Source organism: Prinia subflava, chromosome 23, assembly GCF_021018805.1.
Source record: "Prinia subflava isolate CZ2003 ecotype Zambia chromosome 23, Cam_Psub_1.2, whole genome shotgun sequence".
Lineage (NCBI taxonomy): Eukaryota > Metazoa > Chordata > Aves > Passeriformes > Cisticolidae > Prinia > Prinia subflava.
In genome coordinates, this window is record NC_086269.1 from 5,408,426 (window position 1) to 5,428,861 (window position 20,436).

General features: G+C 56.5%; 1 protein-coding gene across 1 annotated transcript in view; it reads left to right on the forward strand.

Annotated features, from left to right (window-relative positions):
• Positions 1 to 20,114, forward strand: part of CACNA1S (calcium voltage-gated channel subunit alpha1 S) — a 51,052-nt gene extending 30,938 nt beyond the window's left edge. Inside the window, exons 23-44 of the mRNA XM_063418164.1 lie at positions 44 to 96; positions 354 to 500; positions 739 to 940; positions 2,260 to 2,418; positions 2,703 to 2,813; positions 3,290 to 3,373; positions 6,385 to 6,441; positions 8,212 to 8,340; positions 8,933 to 8,998; positions 9,509 to 9,600; positions 10,861 to 11,020; positions 11,919 to 12,046; positions 12,861 to 12,957; positions 13,875 to 13,977; positions 14,806 to 14,907; positions 15,027 to 15,151; positions 16,810 to 16,938; positions 17,533 to 17,732; positions 18,136 to 18,200; positions 18,612 to 18,706; positions 19,263 to 19,379; positions 19,613 to 20,114. Of these exons, the coding sequence (XP_063274234.1) occupies positions 44 to 96; positions 354 to 500; positions 739 to 940; positions 2,260 to 2,418; positions 2,703 to 2,813; positions 3,290 to 3,373; positions 6,385 to 6,441; positions 8,212 to 8,340; positions 8,933 to 8,998; positions 9,509 to 9,600; positions 10,861 to 11,020; positions 11,919 to 12,046; positions 12,861 to 12,957; positions 13,875 to 13,977; positions 14,806 to 14,907; positions 15,027 to 15,151; positions 16,810 to 16,938; positions 17,533 to 17,732; positions 18,136 to 18,200; positions 18,612 to 18,706; positions 19,263 to 19,379; positions 19,613 to 19,873 (2,682 nt within the window). The 3' untranslated portion in view covers positions 19,874 to 20,114. The remainder of the gene's footprint in view (positions 1 to 43; positions 97 to 353; positions 501 to 738; positions 941 to 2,259; positions 2,419 to 2,702; positions 2,814 to 3,289; positions 3,374 to 6,384; positions 6,442 to 8,211; positions 8,341 to 8,932; positions 8,999 to 9,508; positions 9,601 to 10,860; positions 11,021 to 11,918; positions 12,047 to 12,860; positions 12,958 to 13,874; positions 13,978 to 14,805; positions 14,908 to 15,026; positions 15,152 to 16,809; positions 16,939 to 17,532; positions 17,733 to 18,135; positions 18,201 to 18,611; positions 18,707 to 19,262; positions 19,380 to 19,612) is intronic.
• The last annotated feature ends 322 nt before the right edge of the window (positions 20,115 to 20,436 follow it).

Below are 20,436 nucleotides of genomic sequence, written 5' to 3' on the forward strand. Positions count from 1 at the left end.
TCAAAGCAATGCCATGGCCCCTTCTGGTCTTTGTTGAACGCAGGGCAAGTTCTACAGGTGCACAGACCCATCCAAGCTGACGGAGAAGGAGTGCAGGTAAGAGCTCTCTGCACCTCCCAGAGGTGGGCAGTGCCAGGGATGGGAGCTGGGGGGGATGTGCTGGGGAATGCTCATGTTCCTGCATGGGAATGTTGCATCCACAGAGTGGCTCTGGGGTGTCGTCCTGTTCTCCCTCTCCCTGGGGTCAATCAGGAACAAGCACAGGGCCGTCCTCCCCTCCCAGGGACCAAGGCCGGTGCTGCAGCCTGGGCTGAGGGGGCCCTGCAGTGAGCTCTGTGTCCCCTCTGCTGCAGGGGTCAGTTCATCAACTACGTGGACGCAGACCCCACGCAGATCGAGGTGCAGGAGCGGGTCTGGCTGCACAGCGACTTCCACTTCAACAACGTCTTCTCAGCCATGATGTCGCTCTTCACGGTCTCCACCTTCGAGGGCTGGCCAGAGTGAGTCCCTGCCCAGGGAAGGGCCGTGCTGGGAGCAGGGCACTGCCATGGGCCCAGGGTAAAGACAAAAGAGCTGTCCAGGCTGAGAAGCAGGAGCAGTCACCCTGGCAGTGGCTGTGGAGTTGGCACGGTTACCCAAGCAGCCCTGTCCCACCACTGTTGGATGTCAGCCTTCAAGAGGAGACATGGTCTTCCCCACCCAATCAAGGTTTCTGTTGCCTCGATTTCCCTCCTCTAGGCTGCTGTACATGGCCATTGACACCAATGCTGAGGATGCAGGCCCTATCTACAACTACCGGGTGGAGATTGCTATGTTCTTCATCATCTACATCATCCTCATTGCCTTCTTCATGATGAACATCTTTGTGGGCTTTGTCATCGTCACCTTCCAGGAGCAAGGGGAGAATGAGTACAAGAACTGTGAGCTGGACAAGAATCAGGTAATGGGACTGCTGGAACAGGACGAGGAGGACCAGCCCTGGATCTGGCACTGCTGGGGCTGGCTGATTTGGATCAGCCCTTCTTTGTGCTGACACAGAGGAGATGAACCTGCCCCAGGTCTGTTTGCTGCTGGGGCAGGGCCAGCTGGACCCATGCCCAGCACAAAACAAGCCTGAGGGAAGGGCAGATGGGACCAGAAACAGGGAGTGGGCCTCTCTGGACAGGTAAGGTGCCCAGAGTGAGCTGGAACAGAGAGTTATGCCCAGTTCTGGGCTCCCCAGTGCAGAAGCAGCATGGATGTACTGAAGTGAGTCCAGCAAAGGGCCACTGAGATGATGGAGGGTCTGGAGCATCTAAGGAGAGTCTGGGAGTCAAGTCTGGTGCTGAGGAGGCTGATAGGAATCTCACCTATGGGTATAAACACCAATGGGAAGCCACAGAGGAGACTGAACCAGGCTCTTTTCAGTTGTGCCCAGTGACAGGAAAAATGCAATGGACACAAGCTGAAGACAACAAGGAATTCCATTTAAACATTAAAAAAGCCCTTTTTTTATAATGATGGTGGTCAAGCACTGGAACAGGTTGCCCAGAGAGGCTGTGAAGCCTCCATCTTTGGAGCTATTCAAAAGCCAGCTGTCCTGGGCAGTGTGCTCCAATTGGTCCTGCTTTGGGTGTGAAACTGAGACTAGATCATCTCCAGAGGTACTTTCTGCTGCCAGCCCTTCTGTGATGCAGTCATGCTGTCATTCTGGCTGGGGACAGCAAGGCTGAAGGAGGCAGAGGCATTGGCAGAGGATGTGGGACACATTGGGGAGGACATTGGACAGGGGCAACTGCTGGTCCTGGAGTGCTGTCATGCTCCTGCACTGAGGCAGCACGGGCAGCCTGAGCTGGGGGTGCCAGGGTGATGTGAACCACTCAGAAACCCAGCAGAGATGGCCCTGGATTGCTGGGGAGGGACAGGCCTGTGCAGCCATCTCAGTGCCCCCTTCACCCCTGGTTCATGTGGTGTCTTCAGGGTGCTTCACGCTGTCCTGAGAGACCCTGGGGAGATGCTGGGACAAGCAGGCAGGCTCTGGGCTGGAGGGCCGAGGCCAAGGGCAGCATGGCCATCCTTGGAGGACAAAGATGGCTTTGGAAGCACATGGGTGCTCCGGGGTGTTTTTGCAGGAAGCACGGTGCTTTCCTGACCCACTGCTGTGCCTGGCCCGTGGGGCTGGGCTGGGACAGAAGGGTGCTCCAGCTTGGGGGTGTGCTGGTGGTGCTGAGTGTGTGCCCTGCAGGGGGATCTCACCTGCCCTCCCTGCTCCCTCCGCAGCGCCAGTGCGTGCAGTACGCGCTCAAGGCCCGCCCGCTGCGCCGCTACATCCCCAAGAATCCCCACCAGTACCAGATCTGGTACGTGGTCACCTCCTCCTACTTCGAGTACCTCATGTTCTTCCTGATCCTGCTCAACACCATCTGCCTGGGCATGCAGGTGAGGGCGGGTGGTGGGGGGTGTCTGGGAGGGCACAGGCTGGCTCAGCCCTGTGAGCCCCAAGAGAGCCTCTGGACTGGGGCTGTTTGCTTGTGGTGTGATGGGCAAAATGGGACTGGTGGCATGTGGAGAGCCCAGAGAAGGGCTGCAGGGGGGAAATTTCTCTTTTTGCTGAGCCATAGGCCTGGCTGTGGGAGGGGGCTCTGCATCCAGGACACATCTCTGAGTTCACAATGGAGGCTGGATCTGCTGTCAGCTAATGGCTCCTTCTGCCTTATCCTCAGCATTACAACCAGTCTCCAGAAATGAATCACATCTCAGACATCCTCAACGTGGCCTTCACCATCCTCTTCACACTGGAGATGGTCCTCAAGCTCATGGCCTTTAAAGCCAAGGTGAGAGAAAGGCATGAGCAGCATGGAAAACAAGCCAGGGCACGGGGTCCATTTACCCCGCTTTTGGCATCTTTTGAGCACAAACACCTCTCTCCCTGCAGCTCCAGAGAGCTTCTCCTTGCAAGACCCTTAGGGAGCCCCATGTGCAGGACCTTGGGATTTCTGGAAGGACTTGTCAGAGCTACCCTTGCTAGCCAAATCCCACCCAGTCCAGTTGGCCATTATTCCCACCTTCTTTGTCATATCCAGAATGGGGTCAGCTCCAGCCATCCTGATCCACCCCTCTCATTTCACTGCATTGCAAGGCAGGACCAAATAACCAAGCAGAGGGTGCCAGCTCTGACCACTCATCCCTTCTTCTGTGGGTCAGAGTCACTGAAGAGCCTTCTGGTACCCCTTCCTCTGGGCTCCATCCTCTGTCTCCTTCTTGACTTACACCTCTGCATGTTCACTCTTCTCTGGCTCCTCCCTGACAGGGCTACTTCGGAGACCCCTGGAATGTCTTTGACTTCCTCATCGTGATTGGCAGCATCATTGATGTCATCCTCAGCGAGATCGATGTAAGTGTCCACTCCCAAGGCAAGCACCTGCCCTGGGACCAGTCAGGAGTGCTGGGATGGTGTCCAGCTCTGCAGCTCTGCAGGGGAATGGTGTCCTCTCCTCCCTCCCTGCTCTGCTTGGTTCTGAGGAGGGACAAGCCAGGATCAGCACATGGCAGGAGCGCATGGAGAACACAGCTGTGGCCCTTTGAGCATTAGGGCACAATTTAAACATCCCCCACTGCCCAGCATGTCACATTGCTCCCTCCCCTCTGGTCTCCGCAATCTGTAGGCACTGGAGTCCTGTGGAAAACTGTCACTCTGGACTAGCCCATGAGCAGCAGGCTGCGTGCCAGCCCCTGCCCCACTCCCCCTGCCTGGACAGGCACCCCCACATCCAGCCTCAGGTCAGTGCAGGTGGCAGTGACAGGGTTCCCACAGCTCCCTGTCCCCACAGGACTCTGCTGGCCCACAGGAACGATCAGGCACATCAGATGTCAGGACATCTGCTCTGTGTGTGTCCCGTGCACATACCCGCCCTGGTGGTGTGTGTGTGCCCCTGTGAGCCCCAGACACCACTGCAGGAGCTCTGCACTGTGCCAGCCGTGCCTCAGGCAGTGCCTGTGTCCTGACGGCTCTGCTGGGAGCGTTTTCACAGCAGCGCCAGGAATCCAGCCTGCCCTGCCTGCCCTGGCACTGGGACACCCACACCTGTGTCTGGCCTCCCCCTGCTGTGGGAGGGGGGTGCTTGTTCAGCACACCCGATGGTGGCTCCAGAAGCAGCTGTGGAAAGGGGGGGATGATAGATTAACCCTCTCCAGAGACTTGGCAGTCTTCTCAAAGGGGCAGGTGCAGCCATCTCTGCACTGCAGGGCTGGTCTGGCACTGCTGTTGCCTCTGCCAGCCCTGCACAGGGTCACCTTCAGATGTTCTGTGTGCAGGAAGGTGAGGTTTTCTGAGTCCCTTGAGAGCAGTCACCTTCTTCTCTGTAGGGTAGTCCAGGCCTCACAGAGCTGGAATGAGCACAAACCATCCATCTTCCTCTCCTGTAGGAGCCCTCTGTCCCTCTCTGCACAGTTCTGCCCATAAGCACAGCCATCCTCTGGGCTTCTCAGCCTTCCTGAGCTCCCAGATTTCATGCCAGTGCCAACAGCTTTCATCTGTCATCAGCTCCTCCTCATCCCTGCCCACCAGCTCTCTGCACCTGGGGCTCGGTTTCCCCCTGCCTGTCAGGTATCCTTCCCCAGCCTGCTGCCACTCAGAGCTGAAGTTCAAGGGATGCTCAAGGCCCTGAGCTGGGCAGTGGTTTTCAGTGCCTCTGGAGCAGGAGACCACTTGGCACACATACCAAAATCCCGCTGTCCCTGCTGAGGGTCTGGGGATGGCCAGGGCACATCACAGACACCAGGAGGGGCCTGGTGCCCTGACAGGGCTGGCAGTACTGACCATGGTACTGTGCTCTGTGTGCTGCAGCACAGTTGACAGCAGCAGGACTGTGCAGAAGGCCAGGCAGAATTTTGGGAATGTTCTGTGTGTCCTGAGCTTCCTAGGTCTTTTCCCCCGTGTCTATGTGCAGGAGCACTAAGAGCACTGGTTTCCTTCCCCAGCCTCCCAAGGTCTTCAGGGACCTCTGTCACAGGCAGCCCTGCTCTGGCAGTGTCCACCTCTGTCCCCTCAGGGCTGTCTTACCTTTCCCAATGTGCTGCCTTTCCCAGCCAGCCCACATCTCACCCAGTGCTGCCAAGTGTTTCCCAGCCATCTGGTGATGTGCAGGGGGGTGGGATTAGGAGGCACGGAGAGAGGGGAGGGGGTGGGAGCAACTTCACCTTCCCTTCTGATAAGTTTCCTTCCTGCTAAGAGATCAGTACAAGGTGGGTCTGTCACCCCTTGTCCCCAGGAGCCATTGCACCCATCACAGCTCCCCTGGGGGCTGCAGTGTGGGGCTGCACCAGCCCAGCCATTCCTGGTAGCACTCAGGCTCTCCTCTCCCTCTCCCTCTCCCTCTCCCTCTCCCTCTCCCTCTCCCTCTCCCTCTCCCTCTCCCTCTCCCTCTCCCTCTCCCTCTCCCTCTCCCTCTCCCTCTCCCTCTCCCTCTCCCTCTCCCTCTCCCTCTCCCTCTCCCTCTCCCCCCTCCCCCTCCCTCTCCCTCTCCCTCTCCCTCTCCCTCTCCCTCTCCCTCTCCCCGAGTTTCCCCACATCCCAGGAGGCACTGAGGGGTCTGAGGGGAACAGGGAGCAGACCCCACTGGCAGTGCTACCCCAGGCTCTACAATGTAGGAGGCTGCAGTGCTGCTGTGCTGCTCCTGTCACTGCCCTGGGGACTCAGCCCTTGGCAATGCCCATCCCCTGCAGCCTCCCACCCCCCACAATTCTGCTGGGACCCCAGGACCGACCCCAGGCTGTGCAGGGGCACGGGGGCTGGACTCCCCTTCAGGAGTCAGGGGTTGACATTGAGTCCCCCTGCCCAGTGTCCCAGGCCCTCTGCAGACAGCAGGAGCGTGTCCCTGGCTGGCTCTGCGGAGCCCTGGGGGGTTTGCCACCTGCCCACCCCTGGGGGCTGCCAGTCTCCTCCTCACTCCAAGCAAACCTGCACCAGTTTTGCCCTGCTGTCCGAGCTGCCGTGCTGGGAGCAGCCCAGCTTGCTGCAGGGGAGTTGTGTGCTGGCTGAGGAGCTCAGCTCGCCTGCAGACCCCTGGGCTGACCTCAGCACCACTGAGCTTTGGCCTGTCTCTCCTGGGCAAACCCCTACCCCTCTGAGGGTGTCACAGCCGGGCACAGAGGTGGGTGAGTCCCCCGTGGTCTGTGTGGCTCCTTGCTCCCCCAGATGCTGCCTCTGCCTGTCAACAGACACATCACCTTGTCCCTGAGCCTAAGGGATGCTGGGGCTCTGCCTGCCCCTCCCTGTGCCCCTCCTCTTTTCCCCAATTTTTTTCTTACTCTTTCTTCTGTGTCTGTGTTATCTCCTTGTGTCACCATGCCTCTCCCCCTGTCGTTCCTGCCCCACTTGTGCTGACTCTGTTGTTCTCTTGGCAGACTATTCTGGCACCCAGCGGTGGATTGTACTGCCTGGGCGGAGGCTGTGATAGCACTGTAAATACCTGCAGCTGCATGTGCCTGCCGCGCACCCCTCCCTGCCTGTGCCCACCTTTGCATGTGCCCTGCGTGTCACCAAGGCACTCCACGCCCTGCTGAGCTCCCTGGGGTGGAACTCTGCCTTCCTCAGAGGGGTTTGGGGTCACACACCACACACACAGACACCCCTTCCCACCCTGAGAGGTGCAAGGCTGTTTCCCAGCCCTCCTGGGCCTGTCTGGAAGCCCAGCCCTGCCCTTCCCCATCCCCTGGAGCTGCCGTATCAGAGGGATCCAGCGGTATCCAGCTGTAGGCCAGGAACGCTGGCCTTGGTCCTTCTGCCCATCGCCCTGGCTGCCTAAGGCCTGAAGGGATGCAGCCTCTGACAGCCAGAGAAATGGTGAGAGAGGCAATCCCTGCTCTGCGCCTTCCGCCAGAGCTGGCTGTGTCCCCTGGGTGCAGCCCAGTGTCCTGGGCGGCTGAGTGGGCCAAGTCCTGCACTGGTGGCCAAAGCCCTCCAAGGGGTGCAGTGGCAATGGGGAGTCCTGGGTTGGTCTGAAAATATGGAGGGAGCTGACAGCAGGGTGCCAACATGCCAGAGCCTCTCCCCAGAGCCCTGGGAGCTGCAGAGGGCAAGCTGCTCTCCTCAGGACACTGCCCAGAGCCCCGTGGAGGGGACGAGGTGCACTGCGGCTGATGGGGCGTTCCTGACCCCTGCACTCACTGCATGGGCACGAGGCACCAGCAGAGTGAGAGGCCAAAGAAGGAGTTGGGAGAGGAGATGGAGGTTTTCAGTGCAGCCCTGGGAACTCAGAAGTGTGATACTGAGGGGAGTGGGGCTGCTGGGAGAGGTATTTACAGGTGGATTTTGTTGCCCTGAAATAGCTGGGAGGGAGTGGCCGGGGTGATGGGAGTGAGAGGGATCCAGGGGCAGCAGTAAAGCTCTGGTAGGCTGAGGGGGCAGTGGGAAAAGCATCCCAAGCAGTGATGGAGTCCAGGTAGGCAGTGCCAGGAGGGTCTGTTCATGGCTCCTGGTGGCAGAGATGGTAGCTGAGGCTGAGCCGTGCTGGGACTAGCAAAGGCATAGGTGACCAAGCCTCCAGCATTTCCAACCACCACTGTTAAAGTGCTTCCAGACAAAACCCAGTCCTTTCAGGCCAGGAGCTGTGCCTTTTGCCTCACCTCCTGCCTGCCCACTCTGCCCTGAACCCCTGGCTGTCCCCCTTCTAGGGGGGTGCCCACAGAGAGTTGGCATCACTGCACGGCCAGGTGACACTGCAGCCCACAGAGACACCTCCCTTCAGTCCCTCCTTTGGTTAAAGTCCTGTTGTAACATTCTCAAAACAGCCCTTCTCTGCTTAAACAGCCTGTCTCTGCTTAAACCCTTCCTGTGCCTGGTGCCCACCCTACACCTCACCTTACAAATACAGGACGTGCTGGGCAAGACCCCGGTGGGACTAATCCTGTTTGTGGTGGCCCTGTGACCCCCACAGCTCTGCCAGTCCATGTGGCAGCATGCCTTCCTTCCTGCACTATCCCAGTGTCAGAAGTGGGAGCATGGGGGCCTGGGGGGGTGACATCCCTGGGAAGGCTGGGGGCAGAAGTGCCAGGGGGAGAAGTGCCAGCCCATCTTTGCAGTCTGATCCTGTGTGCACGCAAGGGCACCATGACTGCTGCCTGGGTGTGGGATCTTGTGACCCTTCCTCACCCCAGGACCTGAACCCCCTGCCTTGAAAGCCCGGAGGGTTCAGCTCTCTGTGTCCCCCAGCTGCTGTGCTCTGCCTGCAGGACCCTGATGACAACTCCCGCGTCTCCATCACTTTTTTCCGGCTGTTCCGGGTGATGCGCCTGGTGAAGCTGCTGAGCCGGGGTGAGGGTGTCAGGACCCTCCTGTGGACCTTCATCAAGTCCTTCCAGGTCTGTCAGGAGCAGTGCTCCCCTCACAAACACACACGTGCCCAGGGCTGGCAGCAGTGGCTGATCCTCAGGCTGGTAGCATGAGCAGCCTGTCCTCAGCAGGCAAAGGAGAAAGCTCCAGTGCTGGCAGGGTGCTGACCTCAGCTTGGGCTGGGGCTTGTGGTGTGTAGAACATTGCCCATGTGGGTGGGAAGGTGTGTGAGACTCCCTGGCTGACAGCACTGAGGGTCAGGGCTGGGCCAGGTGCTGGCAGTACCTGCCTGTGCCCGTTTGTCCTGGTCCCATTGGCTGGGATCTGTGCTGGGTGGGTGTCCCAGGGTGTGCTGCAGCGTCAGCTCACAGCCCTGACCTGCGCAGTTCCCTCAGCCCTGGGGTGTGCTCTGAGCCTCTGTCCAAGCCACAGAGAGCAGTGCTCCCGTGGGGCTGGCATCAGCCTCCCACATGTGAGAATCACAGAGAGGGGGCCAGCAGGAGGGTGGTGAGAGGAACAGGTAAGCAGGGAACACAGACCAGAGTGCCCAAGCAGCACCTCCAGAGCTGGCACCCTGTCCCTGGGTTGTGTCTCACACAAGTCATGGTCCTTTTGTCATAGGCTCTGCCATACGTGGCCCTGCTGATTGTGATGCTTTTCTTCATCTATGCTGTGATTGGGATGCAGGTGAGGGGCACAGGGGCAGGGGGGTAGGAATTGGTCTCTATCAGATGCCCTGAGCCTGATGGCATCTGGGGAGGTAGGACGGGGGGAACTGGTTCCTCTGTTAGGCCCTCTCTGGGACTTTACACATGTTGAGATGTGTTTACCCTGGTCTGTAAAGATGTTTGCCACCCCAGCAGCCTCCCAACCCTGGGCTTCGGCCAGGGCAGCTGAGGCACGTGGCAAAGAGCACTTTGGGAGTCAATGGCACAACCTAAACACACCAGTGCTTGTGCTGGTTCAGGAGACCTTGTCTCCTTGGCCCAGATGAAGTGCAGTAGTAGTCAGGAATGTTTTCAGCACTGGCAGGAATGTCCAAGTAGCTTCTAAGCTCCAGAGCACCAACACCCCAATCTTAATCTCTTTTGGGGATGCCCAAAGCCAAATAAACAAGAAGTGGACCAGAGGTGCTCTGGAGGGTGGCTGGTGCCAAAGAAAGGATGGCACATGGGGACCTCCCACTGTGATTTACAGATGTTTGGGAAGATTGCCATGGTGGACGGGACCCAGATCAACAGAAACAACAACTTCCAAACCTTTCCACAGGCTGTGCTGCTGCTCTTCAGGTCAGTCTTGTCCTGTCCTGTAAGCAGCTCCTGAAGGGAGCCAGGTCTGAGCCTGTGGGAGTGCCCAGATTGGAGTGAGGGAGGACCAGCATTTTAGTAGCTGATTTCTTTTTTGTCCCACAGAAAGCTGTCCTGCAGCACTGGGAGCATTGCAGGAGAGGCTGTGGATTTACTTGGTGTGGCTGGGCTCTCAGAGAGAGGGGCATTCTGGGGCTGCTATTTTGAATATTTCCTTCCCCGACTGGATTTTAATTTGTGAATTGTGAGGAAACTCATGGGAAGCAGGAGCTCTGCCCAAGGCTTTCCTTGACTCCAGACAATTTCTGAAGCTTTCAGTAGCCCTATAGCAGCAAGCCCAGAATCCTGACTGCTCCCATCTGTCTTGGTTTGGAAAGACAGTTATCTGTCAGGGAAAACTGGAGTTGCCCTTGGAATGGAGAATGTAAAAACCCCTCCCTCCAAATTATTACAATTTTGCAATTAGGAGCTTTCAGGCAAGAATATGAGAATAGGAATAACAGTTCTTTACTAGGAATATTAAAAAAAATACAAATGCAGTAGTACAAAAAAAAACCAAAACCAAAACCAAAAAAACAAGCAAGCAAACAAATAAAAGTCCTAGAAAACCCTGACAGAGTCGGGAATATGAGCTGACACCCTGTTGGCCAGGGTGTTGGAAGCAGTCTAAATAAATCCTCCTGGAGTGACAGATGTGGTTCTGTTTGAGTAGAGATGATCCTGCAGACAGGTTCAGTGGTGGTGAGATGAGTCCAGTCTTCCTCTGGGAATCCAGTGGAAAAGAGGATCCAGGGGGTCCCTGTGTCCCCATTTTTATCCACCTTTGTCCCCATTATTCCCTGGATAGGGAATGGTTGGCTCCTCCCCCCTGGGTGGAGCATCTCCCAATGGGATGATGTAATGTGTGATGTCACTGGTGAGCCTCAATGGCCCATTAACAGAAGATATCCCCTGGAGGGTGGACGAGGTTGATGAAAGAAATAAAAAACACTGCCCCATCTGGTTTTAACAGCTGGTCTGTTATCAGAAGGCATCCACCCTCCTCCTCCCTGGAGTTACAAGAGATAAAGAAAAAAAAAAAGAAACCATCTTTCAGCTGCTTTCTACAGATGAAATAGAATACACTTTGGTTTTGGTTACATAACCCAAGACACTGTCCCAGCCACTTCCCCTTCCCATTCCCCTGCAGGCTGGGCTGGCCTGAGCCCTCCCTGCATGCCCAGGGCTGTCCCCTGTTCCCAGGTGTGCAACGGGCGAGGCGTGGCAGGAGATCCTGCTGGACTGCAGCTACGGCCGGCGCTGCGACCCCGAGTCGGACTACGCTGAGGGAGAGGAGTACACCTGTGGCACCGGCTTTGCCTACTTCTATTTCATCAGCTTCTACATGCTCTGTGCCTTCCTGGTATGCTGGCTCCCTCAGGAGCACCCCTGTCCTGCCTGGGCAGCCACGGTGTTGTTAGTGGTGTGTCTCACGGGGTCAGCCCACAGCACCTCCTGGGAACATCACCCCCAGCCCACCTACCCAGCCATGCTCCAAACTGACACTGCACCCCTGGGGGACCCAGGATCCCCTTTTAGGTTCTTCCCACAGCCCCCAGTGTGTGCTGCCTTGCAGATGTGTTTGTCTTGGCCTTGGCAAGGGTGGAGAGGGACGAGATGCTGATGTGCTTTGTCCTTTCACATGGCCTGCTTGAGCAGGAGGCTCCTGTAGCAATGCATTTCCACACCCGAGCAGGTGTTTCTATATAAGGGAAAGAGTTTCAGCTTACCTTGGAACATGTAAGGAAGTTAAACTAGAATTTTCTATAGCCTGCTCACTGTAACAGGCTCAGTGCCAGCACAGAGGCACTGATTGGGCTTTGGAAGTGCACCTCAAAGCCTGGTGCCAGTTTCATTGGGCAAGGTGCCAAACAGCCCACCTAAAGAATCAAGTACTAAAGAGACAGCACAGAGTTGCTCTAGGCTTTTTTGGACTGCCTTAGCCAATGTAAGAGTGTTTTGTACACTGTGTTTGGCTTGTATTTCTTTGTTCTATAATGTTTAATTTTTTTGTCATTATTAGAACCTTTTATTTTACAAAGCATGTCCAGAGAAGTTGTCTTGCTATCATTAAGCCATTTCTCTGCAGGGCTGGACCCTCGGAGTTATTTGGAACCCCAATAGTTCCTCTGTGCATGGGAAGACCCTCACTCAGCATCCTCTGATTCCAGGAGATCCCAAGCCCCTTCTGCTCCAGAACACACTTGCCCATGTCTTCTCTCCCCTAACTGGGTCCTTCCCATCCCTTCCTCTGCCCGCAGATCATTAACCTCTTCGTGGCTGTCATCATGGACAACTTTGACTACCTGACACGGGACTGGTCCATCCTGGGGCCCCATCACCTGGACGAGTTCAAGAGGATCTGGGCTGAGTACGACCCCGAGGCCAAGTGAGTGAGTGAGTGTGGGTGGGTGGGTGGCATGGAGAAGGAGACAGGCATGGCAGGGTGAGCTGTGGTTCACGTTCCAGCCTCTCAGAGGTGGATGTGTGTGGGAATGGGGTAAAAAGCCAGCCTGTCATTTCTTCTAAGTGCAGCTAACAAGCAATTTGCAAATTCCCATATGAAGCTATTTTGAGAATGAGAAGTTCCTTTAACACGACAGTCTATTCTGAGGGTGAAAAATAAGTGCACCTGTGATAACAAAGGATTTGTCCCATGAGAATCATAAAGGAAATATGTAAACAATTCAAGAATAGATAGATTTGATAGACAAGTAAAATACCTTTTACTAACCAATAAGATAATTCACAAGAAAGCTATTAGCCAATTAGAAGTTGCCCTCAATGTCTAAATAAAAGTGTATAAAAGACAGCATGAGACCATAATAAAGAGCCTTCTAAAGAGATTCTATCATGTCATTCTCTATGTCATGTCCACCCTAACAATGATAGATGTGGACTTGCCAAAGTTGATCCAGGTCTGGTAAAAGCCATCAGGATATTTGGGAACATGAGACTTTCAGTTCCCTCTTCATCCAGCTGTGGCCAGGCTGCCAACGCTTCCCATGGCACTGCACACCTTCACCTGCTCCCCAGTGCCACAGGGAGCCGCTGCCTTCCCCAGAGGAGCAGAGGGAAGAGCAGGGATTTGCCCAGCACAGAAACACGGGGCAGATCCCAGGGATCAGCCCTCAGAGCACCTCCCCAAGCTGCTGTCCTGCAGGCCTGCTGCCTCTCTGCTGAGCTGTGTGCTTCCTCTGCAGGGGCAGAATCAAACACTTGGATGTGGTGACTCTGCTGAGGCGGATCAACCCTCCCCTGGGCTTTGGGAAGTTCTGCCCACACCGTGTGGCTTGTAAGGTAAGGGCCAAGGGGATGACAGGGTGTGTGAGCACAGGGACACCTTCCTCAGACTGTCACTGTGTCCTCCCAGCAGGCTGAGAGTGACAGTCCAGCCAGCTTCCACTGCCATGGCTTAGATGCTGAAAAGAACCTTTTTCTGACCCAGAGATGGTGCTCCTGGAACGCGTTTTAAAGATTTTTATTCAATTTTCAGTCTCATGAGAATGGTGAAGTGGTACAGATGTTACAATTCATGCCATCACAATCAGAACCTAAACTATTTCCTAATTACAATACATTATAAGCATTTTTTGGCTTATCAGCTTTTGCCACACAATGCTGCTAATGGTTGAAGCCAGCTGGGAGTTGGTCTCCTCTCTCAAGTAACAAGTGACAGTACAAGAGGAAACAGTCTCAAGTTGCATTATGAGAGATTTAGGATAAGTATTAGGGAAGATGTTTTCACAGAGGGATTGGTTAGACCCTGGGACAGGCTCTCCAGGGCAGTCATGGGTTACCACCCTGGAGGGATTTAAAAGCCATGTGAACATGGTGCTTGTGTACATGGCTTTCCTGGTGGCCTTGGCAGCGCTGGGGGAAGGGTTAGACCTGATGACCTTACAGCTCTTTTCTGACCCAAACAATTCCATGATTCCATGATTTACTCCCATGGCACCCCTGCCCCTGCAGGTTATTTCCCCTAGCTCTGCCCATCACTTGCTCTGGTTCAGCTGGCTGGGACCAGGGCTGTCACTGCCTCTGGCAACTGTGGTATCAGAGTAATGCAGAGCCCCTGGGCCTGGGCAGGGCAGGTAGGGCTGGCAGGGCTCCATGCCCTGAGCAGAGCCTCTGGCCAGGACAGCGCTGGGGGCTGAGCCTGGGGGCTGCCAGCGTGCTCTGTCACCTGGGGTCACAGGAGCTGGTTTGCTGTGCAGCGCCTGGTGTGCATGAACATGCCCCTGAACAGCGACGGCACCGTCACCTTCAACGCCACCCTCTTTGCGCTGGTGAGGACAGCCCTCAAGATCAAGACAGAAGGTGAGCAGTGGCCTTGTCTGCCTCTACAGCCTGACAGGGACCTTCCTTGTGGTGCTGGGTGTGGGTTACACACCATTCCCCCGCTGGCCAGGGATCTCAGGGCACTTATCTGTGGGATCAGACCCTGTGGACAAACCCTCAGTTCTTATTCCCCATCTCTTTGGGCCAGAGTTCCTGAGTGCCTGCGTGGCACCGCTCAGCCCCAGCCTGGAGGGTGTTGTTAGCTGATGGCCCACGTGTTGAGGAGTGAACCAGTGCCACCAGTGCCACCCTGGACAGCTTAGGAGTGGGGCTGGTCCAGCTCCCATCCTTTGAATTTAGCTGTACTGGGGAGGAGCTGCTTTCACCCCTTCCTTGCCAGCAGCATAGTTTGCTGAGCTCTGCTGTGGGAAGGTGTCCCACCAGCTTGTTTCTGTGCCTGTGGGCTGTGCCTGTGCTGTGAACAGCTCTGGGCTGGGAAGCAGCTGTGGCAGGAGCTGAGGCCAGGCAGTGGTGGGCTCCTGTGCTTTCCAGCAGTGTGACACGGTGCTTCCTTCTGGCTGGGGTGGGAACGTGGCAGCCTGGGAGAAGCACAGGAGATCCTGGAGATAGACTGGGATTTCAGGAATGGTGGACCCTGTGGCAGCACCAAAGGGGAGGTCAAAATCTGTAAAGTGTTCTGGCCAAAATCAAAGCCTCGCTGTTACTAAGCTCATTTTTGTTGGGTGGGGAGACAGAGAGGAGCTGTCACACCCTCCAGGAGATTGGCCAGGTGTTCACATGCTTTGTCTTCACTCCTGTTCACGTCCCTGAGAATGAACTGCTCTGTCCTGCTCGCTTTCCTCACAGGTAATTTTGAACAGGCCAATGAGGAGCTCCGAGCTATTATCAAAAAAATCTGGAAGCGAACGAGTATGAAGCTTTTGGACCAGGTGATCCCACCTATTGGAGGTATGGCACCAGGTGGCACCTCCCAGAGGGACAGGGCAACTCCTGGTCAGGGTCTCAGTGCTCCAGCCACTTGAGATCTTGTGACAGGCAGGATCATCATGTTGGTTTCCTCCCTCCAGATGATGAGGTGACAGTGGGCAAATTCTATGCGACTTTCCTGATCCAAGAACATTTCAGGAAGTTCATGAAGCGCCAGGAGGAATATTATGGGTACAGGCCCAAGAAAAACCCTGTGGAGATCCAGGTGGGTGTGTGGGTGCTGCTGGAGGGGAGATTCTGCAGGCAGACAGGGAGTTCTGCAGGTCAGGGAAGAGGCTTCCCCCAGCCTGGAGTGACTCAGAGAGCTGCAGGGCCCCCTGTGCCTCAGGCCTCTGGGAGTGAGGTGCCCCAAGTAGACAAACACTGAACTGGCCATGAGTCCCCAGCTCTGAGTGTGACCTTGGTGTCCAGTGTGGAGGTGACTCAGAAAGCAAAGGAGGGTTTTGACTCGCTGCTCCACTGACTCCACTTGTAGAAACGGCTTGGCAGGATCTGGTGCCTCACCAAGTAGTTTTAGGACCTGGAAACTCCCACCACAGACCACTGTCTGTGCCAAATGCTGCTCATCCAAGCCCTTACGAACCTGCTCTGCTCCAGTCCCAGGACCTTCTCCCTCTTCTCCCCTTAGCAGAGTTGGGATAGCTCCATGTGCCTGGTATTCTCTGTGTTCTCTCAGCCTTACAGAGCATCAGGTGGAGGGGGGATTGTCTTGGTTTGGAAGGACAGGTGTCTGTCAGGGAAAGCCAGAGCCTCCCTTGGTATGGAGAATGTAACCCCCTCCCACCACATTATTATAATTTTGAAATTAAGGGGCTTTCAGGCAAAGATATGGGAATAGGAGTAACAGTTTTTTACTAGGAATATTTAAAATAAAAATGTAGTAGTACAAAAAAGCAAAGAAACAAAAAAGAAAACCCTGTCAGAGTCAGAACACAACCTGACACCCTGTTCAGGCTGTTGGGAGCAGTCCAACCAAGTCCTCCTGGAGTGACAGATGTGGTTCTGTTGGAGCAGAGATGATCCTGTAGGTGGGTGCAGTTTTCCTCTGAAGGTTCAGTGCTGGTGAGCTGGGTCTGCTCTTCCTCTGGGAATGCAGTGCACACAGGCTGTGCTGGTGTTCTGAATCCCAGGATTTATCCAGGTGGGAATGCTGGGCTCCTCCCCTGGGTGGAGCATCCCCCAATGGATGATGGAATTTTATCAGTCATGCAGTGAGCCTCGATGGCCCATGGACAGCAGATATCCCCTGGAGGGAGGGAGGATGGGTGGTGGAAGAGATAAAAATAAAACACCTCCCCACCTGGTTTTAACAGATGGCAATAGAATACACACTGCTGGTTATATCTTGAACTGCAGTCCAAGACAGGGATCCACATGGCTGACACTGAGTGGGGCCACTGCAGTCAGAGAAGCCTGTACAGCAGCCCCAAGGGGTGCTGGCAGAGGATTTCTGTGCCTGGCCAAAAGGCTGGGATGTCCCTAGCCTCTCGTGACTTTATAGGGAGGAAATCACCTGTAGAGATAAAAGACCAGGCCCCAAAGGTGCAAAGCAAGGAAAAGAGCCAGGTCCCACATCAGGGACAGAGGCCCAGCCTGCCCTTGGCTGTCACCAGCCTGACCCTCCATCAGGCTGCCCCTGGCATTCCCTTCTGTGGGACAGCCTGAGCCCAGAAGCTGTGGGACAGCTGTGGGACAGCAGGAGCTCGGGAGCAGTGTCACCAAGCACAGAGCCACCAGCTGCAGGGTGTGACCCATGGCCTGTCCTTGGCAGGGTGAGCGTGCTCGTCATGTTTCCCTCTCCAAAGCCAAGGTGAGGGGTGGTGGGGCACGGCCACATCAGCCCTGCCTTCCTGTCCCTTCCAGGCTGGGCTGAGGAGCATTGAGGAAGAAGCTGCTCCCGAAATCCATCGGGCCATTTCTGGGGACTTGACTGCAGAGGAGGAGCTGGAAAGAGCCATGGTGGAGGCTGCCATGGAGGAAGGGATATACAGGGTGAGTTCAGCCCTCAGCACAGCTTGGTGGTCCCATCCAGCCCTGATTTCAGAGTGGTGGTGGGTCAGCTTGGCTGCCAGCACTGGGGGCAGTCTGCAGGGTGTGTGCCACAAGGATGGTCAGCACTTCTCTCCTTTCTGTGAGCATCAGGACATCCTGGTTGTGTCATCTTGGGCAAGCTGCTCTCTGCCCCAGTTTCCCCTCTGTGAAAGGACCCAGCCCATGTGCCTGGCAGGGCTGTGCTGGATATTTACCTGCTGGTTTGGAGGTTCCCACTCACACCTTCTGCCAGCCATAGGCCTAAGCCTCAGAGACAGCTGTGGGGTTGCAGAGCTGCACCTCTTCTGTGTCCAGAGGTGCCACCACCTCAGCCTGTACCACAGAGGTGACAGCATTTGCCATGGGCTGGCTTATCCCAGTGCTGCTACATGGCCATCAGCCCTCAGTGCCTCAGTTTCCCTACCTGGGCAGTGAGGCTTTTGGGACCACGTGGTCTGAAGACCCGAGCAGAGCAATCCCTGTTTTGACATGGGAATGGCCCCAGAGCAGCCTGGAGCTCCAGGCTTCCCCTGATGCCCTCCCTGTTGGTTGCAGAGAACAGGAGGCTTGTTTGGCCAGGTGGACAGCTTCATGGAGCCCAGCAGCCCGCTGCAGCCCCAGGTGGCCAGCCAGAGGCCCCTGCAGTTCACCGAGGTGGGCAGTGAGGACCTCGACTCTCCCGTGTTCCTGGATGACTTCCCCCAGGAAGGCAACACCAACATCAACAATGCCAACAGCAGCAGCTGGCTGGAGGGGTAAGGGCTGTCACCTTGCAGGGAGGGCAGTGCTGGCCGTGCCCTGGGGCTGTCCTGGCAGCTGGCTGCACCCTGGCCTGCCCAGGGCTCCCATCCCATCACTCCAGTGCCATGGGGATGGAGGTGGGCAGCAGGGTGACAGGGATTGCAGGAATCTTCCCTCCCCCTCACCTGCCAATCTCTGAGGGCCAAGCCCCAGGTTGGGGCCACCAGCACGTGCCTGGGCACAGGTAGAGGGGCCAAAATTACCAATGTAAGAGGATGTACTCAGTCCTGCTTCCTGGGGTCTCCACCCTGGACACCCATTCCAGTTGTCCCTGCAGGTGTGTCCCCCCGGGCTGGGGAAGGTGGGAAGGGCTGTGTGGTCCCCCGTCAGGCTGACCCACCTGCCTGCCCTTGCCAGGGTGCAGTATGAGGATGAGGTGCTGAGGAAGACGGTACCAGCAGCACGCAGGCGCCCAGCCTGGGGTGAGTCTGGGCTTTGCTGCTCTTCTGGGGGACTGGGACCAGGGAAGGGGCCAGGGCAGGGGGAAGGGTCTGGTGTTGGTGGGTGGAAGGAGGAGATGCAGGCCCAAATAAATTGGAGGTTTGCTGAGAGCACTGAGCACAGCAGGATCTCTCTGGAGAGCTCCAGAAGACCCTTATCCCTCCTTCTACCTTTTGAGCTGATGAAATATGGAGAAAGTGCCTAAGGCTGGGGGAGCACTGGCCATCCCAGGGCAGCAGGGCCACAAGACCATGCCCATTTCCTGAAACAGGCACTTTGGATGTCCTAAATCCTTTGTTTCCCCCAGTCTAGCGAGCTCATTCCCATCTCTGTTTGGAAGTGATGTCCTTGCCCTTGCACCCATCTGACGTCCCTACCCTTCCCTCCTGCAGAGCACACCCGCCCCATACCCATGGAGAGGCTGAGCAGGAGGAGAGGGGGTGCCTCAGGGGGACCCTCATCACCAGGGCCACTCCTCCTCCCGCAGGTAAAAGGGGCAGTGCACGTCCAGAGGGGACATGTGATGTGGGGGACACTGGAGAACTTCTGTCCCATCCTGGGAAAGGCTGTCACAGCTGTGCTGGGAAGGAGCCACTCTCCAGGGTTCATTGTGTGAATCCAGCCTTGCTGGAGCTTTTCTCTTGGACCAGCCTGGAGATGGAGCTGGGCTCCCACTCTGCTACTGCAGCAGTGATGGGGAGCTCCTCGAGGCTGGAACAGCTGGAAGCACATTCCTCTGGCTCCCCATCTGCCTCCAGAGCCAGGGCAGGCAGCAGGGGGACATCAGATTTGCCCACATGATCTCTTTGCTGGGCAGCGTCTCATGCCTGGCACATGCCTGGCCCATGCCTGGCCAGCTCTGTTTACATGGCCCTGCTGGTGCCAATTTGGGGGTGCCCTGGAGCTCCAGCAGGATGGCATTGCCTGTCCAGGCACTAGACAGCAACAGGGGACAGAACCTGCAGCTCCCACACTGACATGGGAGAGGGCTTGCCTGGGCACTGTCCCAGCACATGTTGCAGCTCTGTTCTGCTCTCATCCAGCTGCCCACAGAGGATGGCACTGCGACAGGAACAGCATCCAGCTCAAGGTTCCAGCAGAGAGAAACTGATGAGCCAGGAACATCCTCCACCCCAGCCATCACCTTCCTCATTCAGGAGGTAAGGCAAGGGCACAGCCTGGCAGAGGGAACAGCAGGGATGGCAGGAAATTCCAGGGATACCACACTTATGCCATGATGGGAGACTGGGGGGCAAAGCTTAGCTGCAAAGTTTAGCAGCAGGTGTGTGCCAGCACAGAGGGCAGAAGGGAGGAGAAGAAGGTGGGTGGGTGCCTGCAGCCAGGGCAGCTCCCCAGGCTGAGCTCCCAGGCTGTGCTCTCATCTCCTGCACAGGCTCTGATCTCTGGAGGCCTCGGGGCTCTGGCCCATGACTCATCGTTCCTAGCAGTGACCAGGGACGAGATGGCAGCCAGCAGCCAGCTGGAGATGGATGAAGTGGAGAAAGCAGCCGTGGAGCTGCTGAAGGAAAGACAAACACTGCAGGGCACAAGAAGTGGCTCTGCCCCACTGGACACCTCAGCTGTGCCACCAGGCAGATCCCCAGGGCTCTGTGCAGCTCCCTCCCAAAAGACCATCACTGCCACTCGCCTGTGAGCTGCCCGCTGCAGTAGCCCAGGGTCCTGTCACAGGGGGTGCTGCACAGAAGCACACTGTTCTTGCTTCTGCCTGTGGTCCTGAGGTACTCTGGCCAGCCGTGGTTTTACTTTTGGGACAGGTCTCTGGGTTGCTGGTGCAGAACAGGACGATGCTGTTCCAGTGGGGTCTTGCAAGAGCTGGACCGGTCATTAAAGTGTTCCTGCTGTGTGACTCTGGATGCCCTCCCCTGCTTCCTCTGCTGCCCTGCCTGCACAGCCAGTGGAGGGGCTTGTGAAGGCGAGACCACGTGTGACCAGAGCTGGCAGTGATTCACGTGGCAGCCTCCAGTCCAGTAATTTTGAGGCTGCCAAGCTCTGGGGATCTCCTGATACCCCAGCAGCTGGACCTGCATCCTCATGTCTCTGCTGGAGCCTGCAGTCTCCAAATGGGGCCTGGGGCCTTCTTGGCTGTGTCCCAGCTGTGTGTGAAACTGGAGATGGGACAGAGGTGTTCAGGCTGGGCCATGTTCAGGCTGGGGCAGCAGCCCTGGGGCTGGCCAAGAGGAGAATTGGGCACTGTGA